Raw genomic sequence first — 18,453 nt, forward strand, 5'->3', positions numbered from 1 at the left:
TCAACGCGCGAACGCTTGTCACAGCAAAAATCATCATCCACATGCCGCTGCTGACGTCTGCGGTTTTGGTTAGCGAGCAGTAGCCGCTGTTTATTGTTAGTTGCTGCATTATCCGTGTCGCGTTCGAGCTGGATGGAGCTAGAGATAGCGGTGTGCAGTTTCGTCCAGGCTAGCTCGCTCGCTCTGCCAAATCTACTGCTGGCCCTTCAGAAAAAAAACGCCGAGCTTATGTGCGTCCTTGATCGCCTCGTCCGGCTCGCGTTTGGTGCGTATTCGGTACGATACGGCCAACTGTAAATTTGCGCTCGAATGCGAATTCCAACTGCCTACGTATAACACACACTGCTAGTCCATAGACATTGTTAGTTCATTCATTATATATACACTCAATGCGGCTGCCAGCCCAGTATCACCACGACTTATCTGACAGTGTCCCCCTAATAGTGGTCGAGTGAAGGATTCGTAGGCCTGCAGAGAGGTAGAAAAATAAGCAGGCACTGGGCGGCCATCTTGCGTCGCTGTCTTGTGCTGCCGACCTTGGCGCCAAGATTTAACAACAACAAAAATCAGTAGATTGTTCGATTCGAGGAGTCCACCATAACACGCTATAAAACAGTAATGTAATGACATCTATTATTAGTAGGACAAGTCTAACCCGATATTGCCTGAGTGTCTACGTGTTTGTGTGTCTACGTTCGGCTTCAACAATCATGACTGGTAGTAGATCGCATTAGTAGTTAGAGTAAAAGGTCATTCTAACGGTAGTCGGTAGTAATACAGTTCGCCTGCAAAGTAGCTTCCGCCGTGTATTCAACGCTTCACTCTTGGACCGTTCAGGACACGCGGTGGGTATGTATTACATGATGGAATTGAATTGATGATCCGTACCAATACCGGCTTTCTGTCTCTTCTACCCCACGTACCGCGAAGCCACGCAGTAGCAAACGGTTACAAACAAACAAACCACCGTCGCCGCCGCTGCTGCTGCTGTTGGAAGGCTCGATCCGATATATTTTAATAAGTGCAGTTGTTCTTCTATGGGTTCAAGCAAAAAGCAAGCCTCTGCTGTCAGCTGTGTTGGAAGGAGGCCGCCGGCCGGTCGGTCGATCGGTCTGGGCATTCGACATTCCTAATTTGTACACTTGTGTCCGTATCTATATGTGTATCGAGTCCGACATCTACTGTGTGCTAGATTATAGCGCCATTGTATCATAGGCTCTATACATTTAGTTAGCAAGTGGTATGAATAAAAACCGCGGGTTGTGAAAAGATGTGAATCAAATAGGCCGTCAAAGAAGGCGAGAACATTAGGGAAACAGGAAGGAGATCAAGACGGTCGAAGAACTGCGCTCCGTACAAATGTCTATATCTTTCAGGCTCATTTCGAACACGAACAAACAAAGAGCCCCAAGCGTAGTTCGCGGGTCTGGTTCGATTCGAACGTGAACTTGAACTCAGATGAACGCTTCGAGCCCCGAGTTTCGCCCGCTGTGTATGGTTGATTTTTGGTGAGGGTCTGTTTTACTTCCTTGAAAGAGTGCTGGTTCTTCTGTAGCGTAGTGGAGTTGTTAACGTACTCTGAGGGGGTGTTTTCCGGTACTTCACTGGCGATAACCACAAATGCTCTTAGTATTGTTCTGTTCGTTGTGGCTTCTGTTATTGTTATTGTTGATGTCAATGTCAATGTTTTGGAGTAGCGGCGGAGTTCTTGTATGTGAGTATTGTCGTCTGTACTTCTGGTAAACGTGAATGAGCTAATAGAGTATCGATTGTGTCGATATTCGAAGACTTACTAAAGTGTGAACTGAGGCAGGAATCATTGGAGATGGGGAAGAATGAACAGCTGATATAAGCTAGCAAGTTTTGCCAATCGATCAGTTAATAAATCGACAAAACAATTTACGTGCAGCGGATAACAGTGCAACTCGGGCTGAAAATACAGTGGATATTAGTGTTGTTATTATTTGGCAGACCTGATTATGAAAAGAAGAACAGTCATATGAAATAAATCGGAAAAGCAGTTACATGTAATCAGAGTTATAGAATTTAGTAATTGCACTAATATATTTAGTGGTGATGACGGCAATAAAGAGGGAGCGGAAAATACAAGAGGCTACCACAGAAATCGAGCTATTTAGAATACAATGACGAGGGAAAAGCAAAGCATGGTTATTACTTTAGCAGTAGTTTATTTATTACTACCATGTTAAAAACGTAATTTTACGAAATTTATGTAATTTAGAAACATCAAAATAATTTGTCTTATGAGACAAACATTAATGGCTACATATTGCGTACTGCTAAGCCTCTATACTTATAAACGAATGACTTTTTCAGCTTTTTTGTGAACTGAAGGCGTGTGACCAGGGGTTGTTGCAACACCAGCCGTCGCAATGCTCTATCTGGAGGACTACTTAGAGAGTAAGTGATGTTTTCATAAAGTATAAATACATACACAAGAAACAATGCGTTCTAGCAATACTGGCAATTTTGTTAGCAGCATCAATTACGAGTGCAGCAGTAAGATTTTATAACAAAAGTCGAACCATGTGGAGTCGATTGAAGTTCCAAGTGGTAAATATACAGGTGTTACAATTATTGGACAAACAGCTGATTTCTTGTGCCTATTGGACACGAAACCGAAATAACCGGAATAAAAACTTGTGCTACCTTTATATTGTAGAATACATATTAGAGTGGATTTTTCGATTCTAATAAGGATAATTAGAAAATCAACGTACCAATAAAAATAAAGTACAATAATTAAAAGTAATAATAAAGAACGATTTATGGTTTTTAGGCCTAATTTGAGACAAAGGGATATATATATGAGTTGCCATAGCCTTACTCAGCCATTCCATGAATGCCATTTTTAAATTTCATGTAGTCTATGCTGTAGTTGACAGCCATTGGCTTTGAAGACTTTTTTGATTAATTATCCAAAAAAAAATATGAATTCTGACCAGCATCATGAATTTACAAGGATCGCCTCTGTCTTGAATTATTGATCCACAGTACTATGCTTATGATTTTTGTTTTGAAGCGTGAGATATTTTTTTAATACTTGTTTTTTGTCTGGTGACGTACCGATGGATATACCCTATTTTTTATTTAAAATTTCATCTTTATAAATATCACAAAATACATATTTTTTTACTTGTGGTGGCCTCTTTTGTTATTATTATTTAAACCTTAATTTGCGCAAATAGTAAGTCCCTAGCAAACGGAAAGCAGTTAAATTTATTAAAAAAATTCAAAGACCAATTTGAATAGGCAGGGAGAAAATAATCGCTTGCCGCTATAAATAAATGAACAAAAAAAACTTTCTTGGATGCGTTTTATAGTAAGATGCAAAAGAAGGAACGATATCATGAAATCGTGTTATGCTTAACAGTATTCGTTTTCAGCCATACATATAATACAGTTTCGCGCTAAATGTAAACTTGTGCATTGCTCTCTCCTACTTTCTTAGTTTGTCGGTCGTTCCACGAATCATAGAAGCTCTTTCTGCACATTTCATTTGTGTCGTTATTACCAGTGTTCGATGACGCTTACCTTAGGGAATAACAAGTATCTAATATATTAATCTGATGAATAAAACAGTAAAATCCTGGGTGTGATTTGGCTTGCTGTACTGATTACATGCTGATTAGATGAAACCACACCTGCGGCTTCCTTGTACTTCTTAAAATTAATATCGTTTTACCTTTAGTGGTTCGCAATTTATACATCTTGTATGAGTATTTGCACACTAGCTTTGAATCGTCTTTAATTTTCCTTGTTTGAAATTAGTAATGAATTGAAGTAGCCTCTTTCTGCTGAGTAGACACAGATAGTGAGTCATTCTGTGCTCTTCGTGACTTTAAACCTGTAGGTTTCATGAAAGGTACAGCAGTGGTCTTGGATTCTTCGGATTTATGAGCATAAGATTTTATCAGTATTTGCTTAATGAAAATAGAATTGGGTTTATCTAAGGTTACGCCTCTTCGTCAGTTTTTTAGCAAGTGGAGTGCGTTTGAGTCCGACAGTATTAGGCGAGTATTTGGACCGTTCAGTCTGGCACGTATTAGTGCTTGATCTCTTCGGTAACTCGATTTAAACAAAATTAATGCTCGTACATTGCCATATTTACGTGCAGCCCAAATTAAGATAAAATATCTAGTTATAGTAGTTTGCTTAAAAACGACACGAGAGTTCAGCACAATTAATTCGTTTTTTTTTTCATATACCTGAACTATGATTAACATTATTATTAGCCGTGAACATTATTCGACTTTTGTCAGTCTATTTTTCAAGATTATTCGATTTTCAGTGATTGAGCACCTTCCTCAGGAGCTGCGCGACAGATTCACGGATATGCGCGAAATGGACCTTCAAGTACAAAGTAAATTGTTTACTTATTACTTATTTATACTATTTGAGAAGTAGTGTAAGTAATTATGATTTTAGAAATAAGACGTGTTTGAAGTCTGAACCTATCCTTAATATCAGTACCAAACGGAAAACTTAAAAACATGTTTTCGTTATTAATATAACGGTTATATAATAAAATTAATATAACATCTACAATATAGATGTACAAAAGCACTAAAAGTAAGATGTTCATCATCGCCTTAAGTTGCTTAACGTGTTCTCACATTGCCATTTGTATCGCCTTGGATTTGATCCTGGGATGCGCTCTGTTTCATAAAATTTGCGTTTGCCTTACTATCCCTACAGACGCTGTGGACACACTTGATGAACGCGTGAAGGCGTTTTTTGCGAATGCAAAACGTGTATCCACTGAACAACAGGATGAGGAATGTCGGAGAATCTGTGAAGACTATCAGCGCGTAATATTAGATGCTGAGGAAAAGGTACAGATAGCTAATCAAATATATGATCTTGTTGAACGCTATCTGCGAAAATTAGATCAAGAACTGCAGAAGTTTAAGATTGAACTCGAAGCCGATAATGCAGGCATTACAGAGATCCTTGAGAAACGTAAGTACTAGTATTTATCTATGTTGTAGTTACTTAAAATATATGGTGAAGCCTATACGAAATTTACTTTATCAACAGATGTGGTCTACAGCGAATGGTCGCTACAGCAAAATTGCTACACGCCTCTATAAGAGTTCGGTGGATCTAATAATTAATTTTGGTGCAGGAGTTGGTAAACCAGGGAGAAATTGGGATAATGAATTTAGGTAATTATAGGGGCTTAATTATCTAGAAAAGGGGGTATATAAAGGTTATTCTTAAGGTACTAAACAGAAAATATTTCAAAACTGAGGTCTTAAATATTCGAAAAGACAAGGTTTTTTTGAAGCAATCGGAACAAAGGTTAACAGTTATGGGTAATTAATAATTTGGATCACAACAAAGCATTTAGTGACAGAGATTAAGCAAAAGCAGTGCGAGTAATGCTTGAGAATATACGGGTTATACTTATATCGTCCACATAGCTTTCGTTCTTATACGTGTGAACTGGATTCGCGGATAGTGAGTTGTCTTTCTATAAAATGATGTTAATCTCGAGTCATCATAAAATTGTCATTTAAGGCTCAAGCATTTATACTAAATCCAATGACGTGTGCGCAGTTACTTCACTTCCATGAACGCTTAATAGTAGTAGAGATGAACCTGATAAAAGTAATAAATAATAATAAAAAGTACAATACAATTTCGGCTGATTTTGTCCCTTTTCACACGAACAGGCTCTTTAGAATTGGATAACACGACGCCGACAACAACAACACAACCTCCAGCCGTGACACCACAACCGTCACGTCACGGTGAGAAGCGGCGGGCATCGGCGTCGACTTATGGCTCAGTATCACACAGTGGTGCCTCACAACACAGCAGCGGATCCGGACCTCCAGAGAACAAAAAACAGCACATAGATAAGATGCACGCACCGGAACCACTAATTAGAACGAATCCTGGTACGTATCATTGCCTGGGTATACCGGATATGTACAGGAGAGAAACAAAAACGTGATTTTGTGCACGATCTGTGAAGTTTAAGTTGGTGCAATTACTGCAATTTATTTTTCGTGTTTGCAGTGACACCTAATGCATTAGCACCTCCGGCACGGGTTGCGTCTCCATTAAGTCGAGCCTCGTCGGCGGACTCAACCCGGTCGGCAGACGTCCTTGTATCTTCGGGGCCCTTGGGTCTCGGATCTCAAGCGATTGCTGCGGCTGCATCGCAGGCGATCGCTGCAACGCAGCAGATGCAACAGGGCCGACGATCCGCGTCGCTCAAGGCAAGTTATGAGGCAATCGCGGTACAGAACCTTGCCGCACGTGAATTCACGTTGGGTAGCCGGGATATCGCGTCGCTCACACCAACGGCTGGGGGAGCACCTGCTGCTGCAGGAGCCGTTGCCGTATCGGGGACAGGAAGCGGTAGTCATTCAATACAAACACCTAATACGCCCGCGAGTGGGACCAGTTCTGGTGTATCACTCAGCTCATCAATTTCAGCGTTACTCGAAGCACCTCTAGCCACTCCTACATCAAGGAAAAGTAATAAAAAGTGAGTTAGTTTGCATATTTTCAGAAGCTTTTAAAGTGCGGCTATATCGGAAAGGTCAAATTCTATGACTATTAGCGGATGCCACAGCACGTGATTTTTGTATTGGCTGGAATGATGGTCTGTTTTGAGATTCGAAAGGATTATAGCATAGAAGTCACGTAAGTCTTTAGTAGTGAGGAAAGGTCAACGTTTTCCTTAAGGCTTTATGCATGATGTGCATATCTTTTTTTATTTAGTAGAAAACAAACGCGACTAGTATTTTTCTTACAAAATAGAAAGTAAATCGTATAATGCAGACCAGAAATTATTTCAGTATTTGAGAAATCAAATCATACCAGTATTCACGACTTTCAACCTTGCGTAACCCATTATTTCTTCTGTGTTATAGGGCGCGGCCCTCGGCAAATCAGACGAGTTCAGCAAATTCGGCAGCACATCATCTACTCGACTCCACAAGCGATACGAGTACGCACATGAACAGCTTTGGATCGTCGACGGTGGCCGCCACTGAAGACCCCGTCGCTGCGGACACGCCTGCTCAGGCAAACGCCGAATGGCAATATGACCCCAATGAACCTCGTTACTGCATTTGTAATCAGGTGTCCTACGGCGACATGGTCGCCTGCGACAACGAGGGCTGTCCTTTCGAGTGGTTTCACTATCCATGCGTCAATATCAGTCAACCACCGAAAGGCAAATGGTTTTGTCCTCAATGTACTGCAAGCATGAAACGGCGAGGTAAACTTCGCTAGAAGAAGAATATACACCAGAAAAGCAAACAAATCGTTTGATCTATTTATCATCAACAACTTTGTGATTGAAACTGATATTTTGGACCGAAAGTATCGCCGTAAAAATCGTCTGCTATTTAAGGTCCTTCAGTTTCTCTTTTGATCCAGTTGAATCGTCTAGCAGCTTTCTATCGTTCATTTTGGACTGAAGGCTTAAGAGACAAAGTTGATTTAAGCTATGAATTGAATTGAGACGCATGGCGTAAGCGGAGGGAGAGCAGTCACACACCTTTAGCCATTACTCGTTCTCTATTATTTATTATTGGAAGAGCCTTACTTTTATCACTCCTCTAGATTATTCTTCGTTATCGCAATTTTCCTTGCTTTGGCTAATAAGTTGGGCTATTTCAGTTTAATAGGCACACTGACATACAGACATATTATTAGTTTATAATGATTATTACGTATGATGGTCAAAACTTGTACACCATGCTTGTTCTGTCTAAAATTTAGCTTCAACAAATACAGTAATGATTAATGTAGTATGACAAAAACGTAGAAAATACAGAGTCCTGCGAATAGGGCATATGGTGGTTGACATTATTCAAGAGAAAAGGTTGCCTGCTTTAATTAGACAGGAGTATTTGAGTGAATGCAGTGAGGGAATGTTTCCAAATATGCATATGAAGAATTGAGCCTAAAGATGAACTAGTGTGTGGTTTATCAAAATAAAAAATAAAACTTTTGCTAAGGTTAACAGGGCAATGACTAGGCTGTTGCATTAACTCACCGATGATGGTAGTAACAACAATAATGAAAATAATCACAATTCTGGCTAGCTGAATTATCAACGATATTCAATTCAAGTTGATTATCAATTAGCTAATGCTGCAGCGATGCAGGTTGCGAAAGTCAGATGGAAGCATGTATTGACGGAATGAGCGGTTGATACGCTAAACGCGCTCTCAATATGCTTCTACGAAGACGATTATGGGCAGTGTTTTTGTTCGTGCGGGACGCTCCCACATGCGCATGCGTCAAGTATAAAAGTAAATATAGAAGTAGCAGTATATAAGTAGTTAGCTAGAAGAATAAATAATTGAGAAAATAAAAACAGAGCAGGACACTAAACTAAATACAAACAAACAGCGATGTTGTGGCAAAATTAAGAGGAACACCAATTGGTTATACCGGCCATCCTTTCAGAGGATATACGCGTAGGTATATAGGTTATAGAAAAACATTGATGACAACAAAGCAAGACAAGAAAACCCGTGTAAAGGGGGCGGGGGGTATTGCAGAAAAACACTTACAACGGGCACAATAAATAACAGTCGTGAAGATTTTCCTCAGAATTAAATATTATTCTGTAGGCTTTGAGAAGGCTAACCGTAACAACTCTCAAAAGACGATTATCTTTGGCATTTCATGGGCTTTTTGTTTTATATTTACTGTATATTTAGGCAACACGCGTGCTAGGTATTAGTGAATTACTGCATCGATATTTTATAGGAGGTTGAAGATTAACGAAATATCAATGGATGATTTATGTATTTCACTCAGATATTTGCATCATTGGGTTGGACTTAGCAAAGCTGAGTCGATGCCGTTTTACGCAGAGTAATATTTGGAGATCAGATAAAAGGCAGATAGACGGTCAAGAATTATTAGACGAATTGATCATCTTTCTGCCGTGGAAAAGGAAGACGAATTCAAGAGCGAGTGCAGTAAAACTTCGGCTGGTTTACAGAGTCTGTGTTTTTTTTTGTCCCTCATAAGCGGAGACAGTGGCAAATAACAGGGACAGTAGATAAAATATTTACTGTAAATACGGCCTGTTTGCCATGCAATATCTGTATGACAAGCGCACTTTATGGTAGCTAAAATAAGCACGTATAATGACGGCAAGTACCGTAAAATTACCGAATGTACCGCAAGAAAATATAGAAAAGAAAGATGAAAATACCAAACAAACAATAGATGAACGTGAATTAGAAGGGTATGGTTCAGTATCCAAATGTAAAAAGTACGCTTTACTGTTATCGATAATGACTCTGTGGTAATTTTTCATATAATTGTGCAAAACACAACAAAAAGTATAGAAGACCAAAACCTATTGTATAGTAGGCGTTGTCATTAGAACATCACTGAAGTCAATAAACTGTATTATAATCATGTACAAACAAGATTACTTTTTGCGTTTTCTCTGGGTTTTTTTCTTTATAAAGCATTTCAATCAAAGCGCCTGCAATATGGCTATCTTGCTGCTAATTTTAAAGTTATAATATAAAGCTCATTAATAAGGTGTTTCCTTGTTTTTACTACCTATCTAGTAGATCTCTTTTTTATAAAACAAGTTAGGGTTGTCAGCAATTGAAACTGGACGATGATTTTGCCTTATGCTTGGCTCATTCTAGAGCACTTCAAACGTATCTCATCAATCTAATGCTTGTATGTTAAAAAAAAACGCTTTATGATCTGGAGTGATAAAAAGTTTAGGTTCAAACCGAGTTTATCAGTATCAATTTCCGTTTTTGAGTCCTTAATCGTAGATAATGACAGCTTAAGTTACATTTCTATTAATTATATTTCTGTAACGAAAAGTTGCTTTGATGGCACGAAGGTGCACAAAGCTTTGTCTTATGTTACTCTTTGTTGGATGATAAAAGCCTGAAAAGCAGTGATTCTAATACTGAATATAGAATGTTTTTTAGAGCAATTTTCTAAAATATAACTTTAGAAATTTACCTGTTCCGTACGCAACTTGATGCACTTAGTGATAAAAGAATTTAAACGACATCGGCTGAACAAAGCACGAAACAATCACAAATGTTTGCCACTGGCATTTACGTCTTGCCGATCTTCGCAAAACTCTAATATTCTGTGTAGTCAGTCGCTAGAGTGAACTATAGGAATCGCAGGACACATTCTTTACATATAATTTTTAAAATGAATGAAGTAAACGGCAAAAAAACTATGTCTCCCATTCATTGAGTGCCGCTAGCATTTTACGTCTATGGCAGGTGCTAGCTCCGATAAGTCCTAGTCGTTCGATGTCCTTTTATCCCTTTTGTGTGTACTGCTTTTTCTACTAAAAATGTACAAACAAAACATCAACAAAATCCGATCAGCAAGAATCTAGTTTGCATCGCATTTTTACTTACTGATCAAAAGTGAACTCGAAGATCGGTAGCTGGCTGACACGGACAGGGAATTTTTGAAGTAGTAATGTGAAGATTGAAATAAAAGAATCTATTAGTCCTGCTGTTGTCTGTGTCATCTTCCGACTATAAGTAAAGGCGTCGACTCCAAAGACGCTGAAAATTCGCGCGAATCATTGCTTGACCGATTATGTGTAAACGCAGGCATGTATACGTGGGCTTACATTAGATCATAATCTACGTACTGCAAGGTTGATTAGTATTATTATGTATTTATGTGAAAAGCTCTATATAGGTAATGGTTGTGTACAAAGTAGAAGGAATTATTGCAACCCTTTTTGACAATTGGAAACAATTGTTTACTTCAGAGTAATCGATTGGGTATTGACTTCTCACCAATAGCAAATGTGGCGAGCTTGTTTAGTCACAGTCTTTCAGTCTGTTAGAAGTACACGCATCATGGAACCTTAACACCCCTCGAAACGCACATTTTCGTCTGTCTCTCTGACTGTTTTATTCTTCCGTCTGTTGCATTGCTGCCGTGGTACTAATTACCTGTCGCTTTAGGTCAATGGTAAAATTGTAGCACGTAACAACAACTAATTGATACTGCAAATGTAAAATTGCACTCATAATATTCTATAAGAGCCATTCTATACAGACGTCTAGTAAAAACGGCAATCTATGCCGAAGTAAGACATATTGAAACATGAAACGTGGCGTCATTGCCATCCAACATCTTGCCTATGATATATATATATATATATCAATCGAACAAATACTACTGTTAATATTATAAATTAAGGAATATGTAACAAGTTGTGTCATGTTCATACACGCTCTGGAGAAGACTAGAACATCTGCGCACGACACTTTCGCCAAAGAATGACTCGTTTTAGTTCAATAAAAATTCCAACAAATGTTAATATCGATATATCGATGTCTCCGAATATCTATTTCAGGGCACTTATCCGGTAGACTTCATTAACATAAACACACCCGCACGCACAGATTGTCAAGTATTCACTCGGAACCTAAAAAGTGGCGATGGTTGGTCAAATGATGAGAAAAAAGTCGCTTTGTATCATTAGTGTTGAAACTGAATTATCTTCAGAAAGATAAGAAATGTCGAGCAGCTCCGTTAAAATACCGCATAAATTAACCACAGTCCACACACTTTTCTTATAAATGAATCAAGCAATACTACATTGAAGCGTTACTAAGGCACGACGTGTTAACGGATACAGATCTGTCTTAGTGCATACGACAAAATATATTATTCTTTGCTATGTTTAAAAATCGCAGTAGAGCTAAAACAATGTTCTTCAGCCATGCAAAGAGTAGATGCATTCCTGCCAGTATTTCCTTTATGACGTCCCTGTTTGGTTCTGAAGGTCTTTGCCGTTATCGTCGGGTAGTACAGATCGATCATACGCTGGGCTGGGATTGTATTTTGGTGTCATCGCTGATTTTTGGTAACATTTCCGGCAATAGGGATCTTTGTTTTGGCTGAAAAAATCAAATACTGGTTATTTTGAGTGTACTGTGTGGGGTCATTTTAACAGACACAGGACAAATTTTCTACAGAAATGTGTACACCATACTGGCTGTGAGCGCAGTTATTAGATTTACTATTATTATTAGTTCGGTCCCTCTGAGGTCCCTCGAACATGAGTATATGCATATTTCCCTTATCTTCTTAACTATCTGTTTTAAGGTTGGCACCCTGTTCTGTGTTCTATTTACATTGAGTCTGTTCGTACAAACTTTGCGCAAAGAAATCATACGACTAAGACGGTGCCCTTTCTACATCTATTCTGCTGGGAAAGAGCATGCGAGACACCGAAAATTCGATGCATGATTGAAATGATATGAACATTATCTGATAGCGTTTACCGAAACTAACCGCTTCGCAGCTAAAAATCTGGAGCCAATCGGTGAAGAATTGTAGATTTGATCGCGGAAAAATCTGGGCTTTTTGCAGAGCTACAGTTATTTGCTAAGTGCCTGCTTGCATTAAGGAATATCATAAATGCAAAGGGGCTTTCACATGAACTTAACGAAAGTAACGCTGTCGATGGTTCGAACATATGCCTATCATTGTCTGCACGGCAGAGAAAGAAATTATTTCTACGTAAGGTTGAAATTGGTTGTATAGTCTTTAGTAAAAATTGTCTGCTTCTTCCACGCTTGCCATTATTTAACTACGCGTAAAAATTAGGTTAATTCAGTAGGTCACTATGAATCGCACGTAGCACCATGTGCATATACATGACGTAATAGATAGACATATGCCATCCAGCACATAAAATTGTAAACATATAAAAATCTCTTTGTTAATGACCTTTAGCGTAGGGGGTCTGCCCTTAAACTTACTCAAAATAGTTCTTTTGATCTAAACGCGCTGGGCATTTGCAGCATCTGAAACACGAGCGGTGGTAGTGACGATCCAAGATGTTGAGACAATCAAGCCCGTACACCTTTCTTGCACAACGATAGCAAATGAATTTGCCCTGGCCAGAGTCTTCTGCAGTGGGAAGGAAATGTGTGCAACGAAAGCAGTGCTAGACAGTTACTAAGACGCCGATAAGTATCATATTGGGTGTCACTGGTCTGGTTGCTAGTCTCATTATGATATGACAACTGCTACTCTTACAAAGAATAACTTACGGTGTGCACTATCGATGAATTTCTGTCGCGCTTGCTGGAATGATTCGGCGTTCGTCGGACTATTGAAGCTAAGCTCAGGGTCTAAAAGATCCGTTTTTGGTGACGCGACTTGATTTGTAAAATATATTGGCCGAAAGATAAAAGGATGTTTTAGTAATAAGAAAGGTTTTACGGGGCTGATTCCGTCAGAACTGTTTTTTTTTTACTATTGATGTCAATGTATCCAAGGGCTGTTAACATAGAAATCCTGGTTGCTGTTTATTCACCCCATCAAACGAATCAGAAAGAAGCTTATTTGTTTTACCGAATCAAAAATGGACGTAGTGGTTTACGAGGCGTGGTACAATAACGACCAAATACAGGACACGATACAAAATTTGTGAAGGCTAATTAAAAGGATAAATAGATATATTGGATGAATAACAGCAAAACCAATCTCCGAGAAGTCACCTTTATGGAGGCTAGTAATCTCCAAAGTTGAATCAATTGCTCCATTGTATGAAGTCGAGAGAAGCGGCGTCACAGGACGCCCTCCTTTCTCGGGCGTTGAACTCCCGAAATGCACATCCGAAATCGTGCTTAGTGCAGTCGAAGTGTCCCGGCTAGCATTGTACGGCGGAGACGGTGTCTGCAATCCTCGAACTCGATGGGTTCTCGGTGAGTGTCGAGCCACTTCGATGTTGCCGTCTGGATGTACAACCTCATCTTGATCATTGGGTTCCTCATTAACAGGGCGTTCTTGATGCGAATCAAGGTCGTGAGGTGACCCCTGCTTACTGCCGCGATCAAAGCTCACATCCATCGGTTTAAGACTTTGATGACCTGCAGAACCGTTGTGATCTACGCTGGGGGACGATAACATGGATTGTTCCTACAAGAATATAAGCAACGACGAATGATTAGTCAAGGCGACGTAGAGCAAACACAACAAAGTACAATAACAATGTTTTGCTACGGGAAGACTAGCCAGAAGTTAAACAGAGACAGTAAGATATATTATGTGGCATAAAAGAAGACGCGTATGGCGAAACTCTAACTGAACCAAGTACCTCTCTATAGGCTAAATAATCAACCCGTGGTCTCCCTTCTAAATACAGTGATGATTGTGACTGACTGATGGTGTTCCCGTAATGGGAATGTGAGGCGGCGTTGTTTCGTAAATAAGTCTTAGACAAAACCAGTATCTGCTGTTGTCAGCCTAGATACATGCGAAGGTCGAACTGCAACTTCAAAGTTTTAAGTCACATAACGGTTGGTTTTACAGCTTTCCACTGACAATTAATCATGTACCTATATAATCTAATATATGATACTGTAAAATATCAATTCTTGCTACCAAATAGGTCATAAAATATCACCCTTTTTGTTACAAAAGTCGCGTATTGTTGCGCTCGATTGCCATATGATTATAATATAATGGGTCATCGTATTATAGAGAAACGTATTTCTGAATGAAATGTATCATTGTACTCAATTATGAGGATGGCAGACGGAATCGAACTACTTGACGAAATCGAGACTAGAATCGTAACGTTAGTCATTGCTACATGCCTTGAAATAAAGGAGGGAGTTAAGAAAGCCTTCTTATCTTATAATTAAAAATTTTTTCTCTGTTGGCAATAGAGTACATTGAACTGTTTCAGACTCCAAGCCAAATTTTGCTCTCCTTAACCGCCTTTTGCTTTCAGGCTCAAATCGAAGAGACACTGTACTGAAATGCTTACTAGAAAATAACGAAAAATAAACCAACGTACATTGCTTGTACTAGAAGCTTTCTCCAAATCAGTGGGTGTTGGAGGAGGCGTTGAACACGGAAAAGTTTTGCTCTCGCCACCTTTTTTATTTGATCCTCCATTAACAGAAGAACTGTTGCCATTTGGGTGGCAAGTTTTACCGCCAACTTGGAAACTATTCGCCAAGTCATTAAACCAGGAGGAGCTGGCGTTAAGACTTAATCCCTCGTCGACATCTCCGTCAAGGGCTGGTAGATCCTCAATATTTTGAGATACAAGAGATGGCCCTTGTCGTGATGTAGTGACAAGCGAATGTAGTGCTGGTGAACCCTCTCTCGTTGCTGTTGCGGGCACAGTTGAAAAGCACTGTTGTCCTTTTCCCAGAGCGGGATTCATCGGAGCTTTCGCGGCCTGGGGCCAAGGCTCTTCGATTATTGAGGCTTCTGGAGAATACACTCTTTGAATAGCATTGTTGTTAAAATGAACCCTGCGCGCGCTGAAATGTATGCAGAGGTTGATTTGTCGATGGAACTTTAATATTAATGATAGCTAATTAAAAAAAATCCTTTTTTGATTCCAAGGTTATTATGCACAATGTACTTATTAGAAGCGAATTTGACAGTTCCTGAATTTAATGACAGCATTCGTCTGCTCAAACCGGAACATGCTCATGCAGGTACTACCCGTCCCAAGTCAATCACTTACTGTAAGGTTTTATAAACGTGCAGTCAATTAGATGCAATTTTAATATATTCACAAATTATAGTACACATACTGTGTGCGGCAAGCGTACAGACAAGCTTGTGAGCGAATCCGAGCGTGTCTGTACACTAATCTGAATACGCATCGCGGTGCCTTACCGGTATTGAACAGTGACATTTTCTTGCCAGCTGCAGTCGGCGTTCTGGTTTCGGGTTGTCGCAAAGCACTCCATGCAGAGCGCGCCCTCTTGAACGCTTTAGCCATATAGAAAAAAATGGATAGTACAAAAATCAGCTCATAGCCGCTTTAATCGGTTTTATCATTTTATATATTAAAAATGCATGTCCTTTAATAAGTATGCTATAGGCACGCTTTATACTTATGAATGGCTAACTACAGCAACCTTAACAGAATGAAACTATACCAAAAAAGTAGCCTTTTCGGTAAAAGTCAACAGATAATATGCGTAGCCTACGAAATTCGTATGAGAAATCAAAAGCTTATATGAATGATTTAAGTATACACGTGTGATTACAAAAATTACTAGAGCTCAACAGCCATTGTACTATATAAAAGCGAATCATAAAGGGACACCATTCTGATGCTTAAATTGTATTCACGGCGGAGGATTAGAAACAATTTACTTAATTTCAAAAAATGTAACCTTTGCAAAGTTTTAGTTTTTTATGTGGTACAGCAGCTCACACGTAACTAAGAAAATCTGTAGATTGTAAACACTCACATGATATAGGGTCTGCCTCGTACCAATGGCAAACTGCAGGACGAGCATCGAAAACAGGTGTTACGATGCCATTTGAGCCGCTCGTGGGGTACGTCTTCAAGCTCACCCTCGTAGATCTCTTTTGCACAAAAGGAGCATTGCGGATTGACTAAAAGAGGTGTAAAAAATAATAAATAGAAGGAGATCCATAGAACTTCAGCTCCTAAGTACGGAAGCATGAAACTGTACATATGAGTATGTACAGTTTCATGCTTCCGCTGCTTGCCTAACAAGTAATCCTTCATTATTTTTCAATTAAGCATCAATACCTAATCTCGGATTGGATTTGATGCGTATTGCCTCTAGAGCAGAATACAATGCCGCAGATTCAATAGATTAGAAGTGAAACTACTAGATTTTGTATTGGTACAGGTATATTAATAAGATAAATCTCTCTTATTTACTAGATCAAGGTAAACCTTCTATAGATAGAATAGATCCTGTAACTTCAGTAAATGATTAGAAGTTTCCACAGGGTTACTTTAAGCGAAGGAGGACTGTCATATTACTTCTGTCTTTAAAAGACGAATTAATCGTCTGACGCCTAATACAATTGATTTTTTTTTGTTTTTCTTCAGGCAAGTCTCGCAACAGTTACCCACAGAAATAAAGACTACCAAACATAATTTGTGTTAGCACGTTTTTTGGCTATATGTATAGCTAAACGAGGATGGAGACTACCTTAAGCTGTGCTTTTTGTACAGCATTATTGAGATTTGAACTATATGTAGTATGCATTGGAAATGCTGAATCAGTAAGCATTTTAGTATAGCCTAGGCTACACGAGAAAAACCCGATGGTGCTAAGTGTTACCAATGTTTTACCTTGTCTGTTTCCATCGTTAATAGACGGGATCCCGAGAATATGTGGCGGTCCAGGTGCAGGGTTGAACATTGTGAATAAACAGCACGTTGATTAAAACCGGTTCCGCTTCGTTTCTACAATCAGCGGGATTCGTTCCCCGTATAACCAACGTGTCCACAGAACACTTGGCGACGACCTTTCGTAAATTTCGAATCAATTATGCAACAAAAAGGAGTTTAACATCCAGACACACCGGAAGTAACAAGCTACTAAGTTAACTACGATAAGCTATGGCGTCGCCATGTTATTTGTTGTCGCTTTTTGGTATTCTTGGCTTTTAGCCTTTTGTTTTCACCTGTGCTCTCAATTCCGCTCTTCTGCGTTTTTAAAGATCAATTCGACTGCCGGATGACTGCTATACCCGTGGTACGTATACTGGGATGAGCAGCTGTGTGCATGCACTAAACATGCGCATGATCGCTTCCTGCGCATAGCTTCCACTAATCAAGCCCTAAAGACATTCTGCTCGAACTTTCATTTTCGGCATTCAAAAGAGGAAGAAACAGACCCTTATAGTTTAAACTTCCAATGGCGTATTCCACGTTTATGGTCGCTACACACATTTTATACGCATTACCCGACTGATCTGTGCAATAATAAAGGTACCATCTTCTAAGTCAACGTCGCGCCCAGCTCTGGAGCCCTTTAAGATAAGTTTTCAGGAAAACTACGTCGTATTGGTTCCTAGACATCGTGAACAAAAAATTTCTCTGCGTATATATCATCATCTCGTTGATCCCTTTCATCATCCGTCCTGGTTCGCGTAAAAAAGTAAATGAATTGTTATCACTGCCTGAATTTCGCCTTTTAATATTTTTTTTTTTTGGGTGTTCCGCGCTGGTGGTCGACTACATTGTTCTGAGGCCATTTTCATTCGTGTCACTGGCGCTCGTTTACCATCTTCTAAACTGACACAGATACGGCGAAGATCAGTTCTACAAGAAGAACTCGAAAAAGGGATCATACGTGAGAATACCTGAAGGGTACTGATAAATGGCGGAAAAAAGAAAGATATTGAATTGCTTCAATATATAGATGAATAAAACGAGGTCCGAGTAAAGGCTAGGCAAGAGTGCCAGTGAAGCAAGCAAAGAAAGTATTTAAGCTCGGTGTTTCGAAAGTATTTATACATCTTGGAAGAACGTACAAGGCTGAAGCAATGCTAACTCTTGTTACAAATTTCATGGATATAACAATTTACATTTCTAATGAGCAAAATAATAATCCTATGTCAAATTTCGTCTCTCGTGTTCCACTCACAGCCATAATATTTATTGGGCCTGATAAA

At 39.3% G+C, this 18,453-nt stretch overlaps 2 protein-coding genes across 9 annotated transcripts; one reads left to right on the plus strand and one right to left on the minus strand.

Annotated features, from left to right (window-relative positions):
- The first annotated feature begins 112 nt into the window (after window positions 1-112).
- On the plus strand, window positions 113-9,445 carry Ing3 (Inhibitor of growth family, member 3). Of its 7 annotated transcripts, none has more exons than XM_022794288.2 (7): window positions 113-265; window positions 2,338-2,421; window positions 4,313-4,384; window positions 4,720-4,983; window positions 5,700-5,927; window positions 6,049-6,523; window positions 6,912-9,445. In XM_022794288.2, the coding sequence occupies exons 2-7, from the start codon at window positions 2,394-2,396 to the stop codon at window positions 7,273-7,275; spliced, it is 1,431 nt and encodes a 476-aa protein (XP_022650023.1). In that variant the 5' UTR covers window positions 113-265; window positions 2,338-2,393; the 3' UTR covers window positions 7,276-9,445. The 7 variants fall into 7 exon arrangements, with proteins under 7 accessions (XP_022650023.1, XP_022650024.1, XP_022650022.1 ...); XM_022794289.2 differs by having other exon boundaries at window positions 121-276; XM_022794287.2 differs by lacking the exon at window positions 113-265 and adding an exon at window positions 705-849.
- Window positions 9,446-9,733: 288 nt separating this feature from the next.
- LOC111245656 (uncharacterized) lies at window positions 9,734-17,593 on the minus strand. Of its 2 annotated transcripts, XM_022794278.2 has the most exons (9): window positions 17,461-17,593; window positions 17,126-17,301; window positions 16,263-16,410; window positions 15,679-15,774; window positions 14,840-15,314; window positions 13,536-13,956; window positions 13,086-13,193; window positions 12,792-12,942; window positions 9,734-11,924 (listed from the first exon to the last, which is right to left on the minus strand). In XM_022794278.2, exons 2-9 carry the CDS (start codon window positions 17,193-17,195, stop codon window positions 11,783-11,785), a joined length of 1,611 nt encoding a protein of 536 aa, XP_022650013.1. In that variant the 5' UTR covers window positions 17,196-17,301; window positions 17,461-17,593; the 3' UTR covers window positions 9,734-11,782. The 2 variants fall into 2 exon arrangements, with proteins under 2 accessions (XP_022650013.1, XP_022650014.1); XM_022794279.2 differs by lacking the exon at window positions 13,086-13,193 and having other exon boundaries at window positions 17,126-17,510.
- Between the last annotated feature and the right edge of the window lie 860 nt (window positions 17,594-18,453).

This window comes from Varroa destructor, unplaced genomic scaffold (assembly GCF_002443255.2).
Source record: "Varroa destructor unplaced genomic scaffold, Vdes_3.0 BEIS01000002.1, whole genome shotgun sequence".
NCBI classification, from domain to species: domain Eukaryota; kingdom Metazoa; phylum Arthropoda; class Arachnida; order Mesostigmata; family Varroidae; genus Varroa; species Varroa destructor.

Excerpts from the sequence above, each read along its gene's own strand:
- Ing3 (XM_022794288.2), top strand. The coding sequence starts at position 2,394 with ATGCTCTATCTGGAGGACTACTTAGAGA. Across the intron at positions 2,422-4,312 it reads TCTGGAGGACTACTTAGAGA|TGATTGAGCACCTTCCTCAG; the intron begins GTAAGTGATGTT and ends TTCGATTTTCAG. Across the intron at positions 6,524-6,911 it reads TCAAGGAAAAGTAATAAAAA|GGCGCGGCCCTCGGCAAATC; the intron begins GTGAGTTAGTTT and ends TCTGTGTTATAG.
- LOC111245656 (XM_022794278.2), bottom strand. The coding sequence starts at position 17,195 with ATGTTCAACCCTGCACCTGGACCGCCACATATTCTCGGGATCCCGTCT. Across the intron at positions 15,775-16,262 it reads CGAGGCAGACCCTATATCAT|CGTTCAAGAGGGCGCGCTCT; the intron begins GTGAGTGTTTAC and ends ATATGGCTAAAG. Across the intron at positions 12,943-13,085 it reads ATTCATCGATAGTGCACACC|AAGACTCTGGCCAGGGCAAA; the intron begins GTAAGTTATTCT and ends TTCCCACTGCAG.